At 38.0% G+C, this 8,605-nt stretch overlaps 1 protein-coding gene across 2 annotated transcripts; it reads left to right on the forward strand.

The window, feature by feature from the left end:
• The first annotated feature begins 50 nt into the window (after nucleotides 1-50).
• LOC122862952 (sterile alpha motif domain-containing protein 12-like) lies at nucleotides 51-6,129 on the forward strand. Of its 2 annotated transcripts, XR_006374883.1 has the most exons (5): nucleotides 64-205; nucleotides 2,548-2,664; nucleotides 3,498-3,622; nucleotides 3,737-3,877; nucleotides 4,210-6,129. XR_006374883.1 is itself a non-coding variant. In XM_044168875.1 (4 exons), the coding sequence occupies exons 2-4, from the start codon at nucleotides 3,502-3,504 to the stop codon at nucleotides 4,224-4,226; spliced, it is 279 nt and encodes a 92-aa protein (XP_044024810.1). In that variant the 5' UTR covers nucleotides 51-205; nucleotides 3,498-3,501; the 3' UTR covers nucleotides 4,227-6,129. The 2 variants fall into 2 exon arrangements, 1 of the variants encoding a protein (XP_044024810.1); XM_044168875.1 differs by lacking the exon at nucleotides 2,548-2,664 and having other exon boundaries at nucleotides 51-205.
• The last annotated feature ends 2,476 nt before the right edge of the window (nucleotides 6,130-8,605 follow it).

Here is an 8,605-nt window from a genome sequence, read left to right on the forward strand (position 1 = left end):
ACCATAGAGATCTTAATAGCGCCTGAAGGCATCGCGAGCAGCTGTGCAGCGGGAGTGCGGAAGAAGGATGTGTCGGGCGCGCGCCCGCTTGGTGGGCGGAGCCGGGAAATGGAATGTACCTAATGTAACGCTTCCATGGGCTGAACAGGTACAGACAAAGGGTCGCCATTAATATTTTATCTGCATCAGACGGACCGGAGCGGAGGTGAATATAACTTCTCATAATGAACACTGAACAAAAACCTTCATAAAGTTTGTAAAGCTGTCAGTATGTTGTGATACCTACAGTCTGTTGTGAATGTTTGATGTTATTGAAAGGCAGCTGTTGATGGGTTACTGTTAGACCTCTCTTCTGATGTATACAGGACAACACGCCGAATTATATTAAAATTTCTGATATTTTAACTAGGCTTAATTTCCCGGAACAGGTAAACACCTGTTATATCACAGACACGACGTTTGAGAGTAACGGCTTCAATTCGGCAATAGCCTGTCTACAAAAAACATTCCTTATTTAGTCAAATCTTCAACATGTAGGCTACAGCCAGTTTGTCAGTTTTTACATCAGAACACACAGCTGAGCACAGCATTGCACAGTGTAACTGTGAGGCAATAAAGTTTTAGATGAAGTGATGCATGATTAATGTATAAAATGTTTTACAAAACTCTAACATTCTTAAAAGATAACAGTCCTGTTTGATGAGTTCATGTTTTGCCTTGAGACACAAAATCAAGCTGTGATTGTTAGAATTCTGAACAGGAATTGACCTAAACCTCCTACCATGGGAGAGGGAATGCATCAAGGCCACATTGCATCATGTCAAGTGGAGAAAAGCTGCAGATTAGAGAGCTGAAGTCTGTGTGAACCAGGTCTTACCAAAGTACTAAAGACCACAGTAACTCCTTTCATAAAAAATGTAAAACTTGATCAAGAGATGAGGTAATTCTGCAAGGCACCACAAGATGGTAGAATTACACCTTGGGACGCATGAAGGATGACTACAACCTGCAAGTTAAATGTGTCCTGTTTTTAAGGTTACACTATGTATCTATGAAAATCTTTTCAGGTATCGTATTGACACTAGTACAGAACAATTTCAAATTATACCCATTTCTACACAAGAGAAATTACAGGAAATGCAATGGAGAAGGCCATAATGTCCTCTTATTTGAAATCCAAGACCCCCCTCTGTCCCCTGGTGAGATGGCAGATATCAAAACTCATATTCAGGCAAGGAGAGAAATAAACACCCACCTAGCATAGTGTTGCATGGCACTGCTTTATGTTTACAGCACCACCAGATACACATTTTGCTTCTGTGACACCACCTTAGCATTGTACTTAAAATACGGTTTCCGACGTTGTATATGAAATCAACAGAACTGCCCACACATTCACTTCAATTTTAGCTACTATGAAGCTCAATAAAAACTGTCAAACTAGAGGCAGAAGGCGGCAGCAGGAACAGATAATATTCAATTCAATTAAATTTTATTTATATAGCGCCAATTCATAACAGAAGTTATCTCATTGCACTTTTCCTATAGAGCAGGTCTAGACCGTACTCTTTAAGTTAATAATTATTATTAATTAATAATTATTAATATAATATGAGAAGTGGAGTGTTGCAGCAAGTGGAAGAGGAGACAGCACTTCAGTTCAGCTGTTAATATAGATTTAAACACATCCATTTGATTTAAGTTGTAAACATCAGTTAATAAGTTGCAGTTACGTACATACAGTAGAGAGTCAGTAGAGAATCAGTAAATGGTACAAAAAGCCAATTTCACACCCTGCTTGTTACTGTATATTACTTTTGTTTACAGGTCCTGGTTCAGTTGTAACTGGGCAGTGTGAACGTAAATGAAATGGTTCAGAGCAAATAAGACAAGCTGTATATACAGTCACTTTATTTCCCTGCAGATATAGACCCATTGGGGCCCAGTTTGAGAGTCATATTGTTTAAGAAACACTGTCCTAAGGCATAAAACCATAGACAGCAGAGATTTTCTTTACCCTCAGCTCACTCCGAAGTCTCCTCTGTCTTTGCCCCGGTGTAAAGGTCTTCACTCTCTGTATGTCAATTACTCCTCCGGGACTTCGTTACAGCCCCGGCCAATTACGCATCCCCCTGAATTAATACAGGATATTACGTTCCTATATTTATAACCCAATAACTAGACTGGCTTGCTGAAAAGGTCACATCAACAGTTTAGCAGTTTTCGCCCTAAAGCAGTGCAGCCCAAGAGGATATGGCTGGGAGGAAAGCCAAATGAACCGGAGGCGTAGAAGCAACTTCTTGAAAACAGCAGAACTTTTTTGACCTCAGTGTCGGAGATGGTTGGTTTCACCTCGCTGTTATGTTCAGCTCTGAGGAATCCCCAAAAGGTGCTCAGCTATTTGTCATCATGTTCAGGAGGTTGTTGAATAAATTACTGGAAAATAGGCTCGTAGGCCTACTGAGTAAGATGGTGACACCACATGAGAAGGAAATTTAATCCAAATCATCAAATATCAAGAGAAATTGACATCTCCTCACTTTTTAGGGTCTACCACAGACAACAATATCCTCAGCTAATGTGCCCGGGGCAAAACTTCACACGAGCTGCTGCAGAGGGACGTCTGCACGTTCACAGTCACTGAATCGCTCTGCTCAAATTCTGGTCTGGTGAACTTTAATAATCATTATTTCACGTTTATTATCAACACTCAATGCTGTTGGTCCTCAGTGAAATAACCTATAACAAGCTTTTCTTCTTTTTGTTCAGACCATTTGGTTGTCTCATTTCCTGGAGAAAATCTTCTGGCACACAAGTAGCGATGAAACAATTAGTCAATTAATCGATTGACAGAAAATTCATCACCAACAATTTTGATAAACAAATAATCATTTAGGTCATTTATCAAGCAAAATATGCCAAGGATGTGAAGAGAACATAGCTCAGCTATGTTTTATATAATCATAGATTGAATACATTTGGATTCTGATGTTCATGTTCAAAACAAGCAATTTGAAGACAACAACTTGGGTTTTGTGAAATTCTGATGGAAAGTTTTTAGAGTAGCCTACACTATTTATCAATTAACTGAAAAAAATAATTGACAGATTAACTGATTATAAAAAATAACATTTAATTGCAGCCAAACACACAAGAAATGATGAGTTGTTAAGTTTGATTTTGAATGAAAAGCATGAGCAGTAGAAAACCTACAGTATGTACTATCTAAGTATTATCTTAATGAGGTACTTGGCAAACACTCAAGCTGCCTTGAACTACTGCTGGAAATATTAAAGGAAAATTCTGGTTTATTTAAACTTGGGTTTTATCTTCTTAACTTCCCATTCTCTTTCAAGGTGCATTTTAAGTGATTGCAATAAAAGGACAAAGAATTTGGAACTAATACAGTATTTAAGATGCTTCTGCCCAGATCAATGTTTATGTGTTCTTTACTTTTCTGGTTTTGCCCTTTCATGGTGTTGCTGATGTGGTTTCAGGGTGATGGGCCTGTCAAAGCGAGTGTCACTGTGGTCGGTGGAAGAAGTGTTGGAGTGGGTGCAGGATCAGCACCCAACCCACATGGGCACACTCCATAAAGCCATAATTAAACACGCTATATCAGGTACAACTCATGCATTAAATGTATTGGCGCGATGTTAGATGAGAAGATCCATGTCCTTTTTACGTTTCAGTACTCTTATTAACATACACTCACATATGCACACCTGTCTTTCAGGCCGTGCATTGCTGCGATTAAAAGATCATCACCTGGAGCTTCTCGGGGTGGAGGCTGAGGAGCAGCAGCAGGAAATCTTGCAGGACCTCCTCCTCCTCAGAGTTCAAGAAGAAATCAGTGAACTCAATGACATCTGCTGTGGTGAGAATACCAAAAGTTTTTTTAATTGGTGGTCGTAGTTTTCCTTTGATGGTGGTGTGAACCAACATTCCCATGTGAAATGCACGGGAAGTCACAGGAAATCATGCATGGATACACAGGATATTAATGATTTACTGGCTGGTTTCTTCTCCTCACAGTCGAAACTACACATTTTATTTTCAATCAAACTCAGGAATATATTAAATGTTGCCAAATCCACCAAAATAGACAAGCCTCAGGATTAATATTTTAATTCTTGTGTAGCATTTGTGTACAACGAGATAAACCAGCTGGCAACTTATATTCAATTTGTTCTCTTTTCTGCTTTCCAGAGTGTTTTTCTACATAACAGGAAAAAAATATCTTCAGAAGAAATGCAGCTTACTTTTTAAAATTTTCCATCCATTCATTCATCCATGTGAAGGAGGAAGAAAAGTAGGAGTGATGGAAATAACAAGAGAAGGTGAAGAGAAAGACGAATCAATGAGGAATGAAGAGAGAAAGAAACCCATTTCCTGTGTGAAATCTGACCTGTGGAGATGGATGAGATTAGTTTTTGTCTGAGTGTCTTTTTCTGATCCCTATTGTCCATTAGTCTCTGTCTTTTGTCTTTCTCTATAGTGGCTTTGCATCCCGTCAGTGTATTATGAAATATTTTTAGCTACGCTAGTGGCGTGGCTTTAGGGTTGGCAATGCCGGTTTGTCTGTCGGCCCAGCGCTTTGGTCAAGACTGAAATATCTCAACAGCTACTTGATAAATTGTAATGAAACTTTGACATTCACGGCCCCCATAGGATGAATCGTACTGACTTTGGTGATCCACTGTCTTTTCCTCTAGCGCCACCATGAGGTTCACACTGCATGGATTGCCATGAAATTTGGTACTGTTAACTTTTCCTCTAGCACCATCATTAAGTCAAAAATGTAATTTGTCCAATACTTTGCTTTATGACCAGATACCTGCAGAACTAATGACAGCCTCAGCTGCACTTCAGTGCTGTTTAGTGCATTTAGCAAATGTTAGCATGCTAACACACTAAAATTAGATAGTGAACATGGTAAAAATTATACTTGCTAAACATCAGCTTGTTAACATTTTTATTGTGAGCATGTTGCCATGCTAGTGTTAGCATTTAGCTTAAAGCACTACTGTGGCTCAGTACAACCTCTAAGAGCCACTAAGCATGGCTGTAGACTCTTAGATTTGTTAAACAACATGATGTATTTAATTAGAAAAGGAGCATACAAATATCCTATGGTACAGTCCATCAGTATCCCTTATAGTTTTGTTAAACACCGTTTATTGCATTCTTGACAGCAAATAATACTTTGATAAAATTAAAATTTTCCCACCAAAATAGACTTGATTGACAAATCTCATAATATCAGTCCAATTAATGCAGTGTGAGTTCTGTAATTGGATGACACGTACCAATTAAACTAAGTCAAATCTAAATCAAAAACATCTATTAAATTGTGGGCATGTGATAATCTAATATCTATATATAATCTAATGTCTAATAAAATCTAAACAAGTGCTGAAAATAATCAGAACACAGTTGTAAATGTAGTAGATCATGGTCTCAAATGTGTACTACTGGTACTGGGTGATACAGTAATATTGTATTACACTTGTTTAACTCACAGGAAAACAGGGAAAGAGAAAAAGACAAAGAGATGAAATCCAAAAGTTGGAGTAGCTGGGTTTCCATTTAAACATTTATTCGTGTCAGATTAGAAAATCCTAATCCAAACAGTAAAACTTTCTCCTGCTGTTTGCTTTTCTCTCACACACACATTGACTGAAATTGATTTTAAAATCCAGCTGTTGATTTGAATCTCTTGTTTCTATCTGAAATGTCTGTCCTTCTATTTTTGACTGACAAACCACAAACAATGCATTTTCTTCCTAAAGTAAATACTGAACAGAGTTACAGAAAATCCTCTCAACTTTTCTGGATTTGATGCCCGTTTTGTTGTTTGATACATACTGGCTAATGTGATTAAGTTGAATCCTGTTTTAACTGGCTACAGCTGGAAGAATTATAGCTTGTGAATGTCCTTCATACAAGTGGTTCTAAAACTTTCAGACACCTTTTTATATAACGCCCTATTTCCTTTATTTATGATTTTGGCCTCCTTTTAATGTGTATTATAGGCATCAGTACCACTGCACATTTGTATTACGTAAAAAAGGTCATGTTTATTTCTGTACGATTGGTTGAATTAAAAGTTCTGTTTTGGCAACACAATCCTGCTTGCTGAGTTTCTTTTTAATCATCTATCTCTTTGACAGAGAGACTCTCCTAAGACGTTTGTTTTTCATCTTTCTGCTATTACAGCTACAGCCTCGTGCCTCTCATACATTTCCAGTGTTCCCTGCAACTTTGTTCCTGTTTGGTTTGAGAAGCCTCTGGGACAGACCACTGATAAAAACACATTAATGCATACTTGTGTGCAGCCCAAATCAACATGTCATAGACTCCAAAGACAGCATGTGTAGTTTTGAAGAACAGTGCAATAAAAACTTCATCACATCTGTGGCATCAGTCTGATTGTAATCCCTGAAGTTGCACCACCAATTACACTTTCACAGAGTGACACTTTCAAAAACTTTAGCTAACCTGGTTTTCGGAAGGAATTGCTTTTTGTTGACACAACTGAGGAAATGTAAAACAAAGTGAAAGAGGTGGTGATTTCAAGATACTGTGGGGCATTCAGGTGACTCTGTGGCATACCAGTGATGCCCATGTTTACACCCAAAGACTGTACACAGCAGTTACACCCCATACTTTCTGGCTAATGAAGGCAAAGTACCAAAACAAATGGTTTCTTAAATTGTCTTTTTCTTTAATTTAAATCTGACAGGACCGAAATAGTAAGCTTTAACCCCTCAGCATTCAGTTTGAACCTTTTTCCCTCTTAAGTAGCATATAGGTTTCTGAAATAATCTTGTACCATACTGTCTTTTAGTATCATATACTGTATATTATCAGCTTGCTCCAGCTCTTCATTGATGCTATATGAGGTTTATGCTGAGGGAAATATTCAAACCCAAGACTCCATGTTTTTTTATGGCTGCACCATTCAATCAAATGGAAATCTAAATCTCTTGTACATAATTTCATACACATTTCCCCCAAATTCAGCCTGACATATTTGATATCTCTGGAAATGTGTGGATCCCCCCTAGAATTTGAAATAAAGTTCTTTGGGTTTGAACAATGTTCAGTTGCACAGGATGAGTTTGTAAGGACATGCTGGTGGGTCAGTAAGAAACAAAGAAACACAAGAAAAAAGACACTTATACTGAAAAATCAATTTATGCTCTCTAGAAACGTATATAATTATAAACATGCACTCAGACTCTCGCTCTCTCACACACAGGAATGCAAAGAGGAAAAGGCATGCTGTTGTTAGGGGCAAGAAACAAGTCTGAGTGCATGTTTACAATTATGTACATGTTTCTAGAATAACAAGCTTCCTATCAAGTGACCTTTCCTCTCTTTTTCTCTCTGTTTCTGGGCCTGATTGTGTTTGTTTATGTGTGTGAGTGTGATTAATACCCCAGGAGATGGTGTGACATTTGATTTGGCGGGGCGTGGCTGGGGAAGTGCTTACTCAGCACAAGCATAAATCCACCTCACTGAAAGAGTGACGGGGATGATGAAATACAGCACTGACCCTGATGACAGAGCCAAAATGAAAACTCAGATGCTAAATACACAAATGCAAATTCTGTTTATTTCAAGATATGTCCTCTTTCAGAAAATCACACCACCAGAGTGGATTGTATTGTGCATTTAATATGACCTAAAGTTGTGGACTTTACACATGTGCATTTGTATTAAGAGTCAAAAAGCAGCTTCTAATGATTTAAAATAGAAAATATTGACTATATTTTATGTCAAATTTGTTAAATACACCTTATGGCAAAATCTACACCCAAACAGAGTATGTGGACACCTAAACTTTGTGTGATTGTTGAGCATCTCATTTAAAAACCACTGATATTAATCAGCTGCTGTATGAATCTCCACTCTTGTGTGAAGGCTTTTCACACACAATTTTGGAACCTGGCTGCACAGATTTGCTCCCATTCGTCCACAAGACCATTAGTGAGTTTGAGAACTGATGGTGGAAGAAGAGGCCTGACTCACAGTTGGCGTTCGAGTTCATTTTAACGACATTCGACGGGGTTGAGGTCAGGACTCTGCGCTGGCAAGTCAATTTCTCACACACCAAATTCAGAAAACCATTTCTTTATGGACCTGACTATGTGTATGGTTGAATTGACACGTTGAAACAGGAAATGGCTTTCCCCAAATTGTCGCCAGAAAGTTGAATGCACATTATTGTCTAAAATACCATTGCATGGTGTAGCATCAAGGTTTCCTTACCTAAGAGGCCCAGTCCAAACAATGAAGCAACTTTTGGCCATATAGTGTAGCTTTTACAACCATAAATTTAAAGAATTTGATATACATATTCTTTTGATTTTGATTTGTTCATTTGTGTTGCACATTTTAAAATCACAGTACAACCTCACATTTTGCAAATTATTTTATCAATTTCTTATTACCGTAAAACAGACAGAGAAACATAGAGATAAGCAGATTTGGCAGATAGGACAGTCAGCATAAACATACCTACCTTATTCCACATGAAGAGCCACTTGGTCCTGTTTTCTGTCAGAGAGACCACATACAAGTATAAAAATCCACATAT

Source organism: Siniperca chuatsi, linkage group LG16 (assembly GCF_020085105.1).
Source record: "Siniperca chuatsi isolate FFG_IHB_CAS linkage group LG16, ASM2008510v1, whole genome shotgun sequence".
NCBI lineage: Eukaryota > Metazoa > Chordata > Actinopteri > Centrarchiformes > Sinipercidae > Siniperca > Siniperca chuatsi.

Bases quoted from the DNA above. Each gene is read 5' to 3' on its own strand.
- LOC122862952 (XM_044168875.1), top strand. From the start codon at position 3,502: ATGGGCCTGTCAAAGCGAGTGTCACTGTGGTCGGTGGAAGAAGTGTTG. The intron at 3,623-3,736 runs GTACAACTCATG...CCTGTCTTTCAG, and splicing joins AATTAAACACGCTATATCAG to GCCGTGCATTGCTGCGATTA.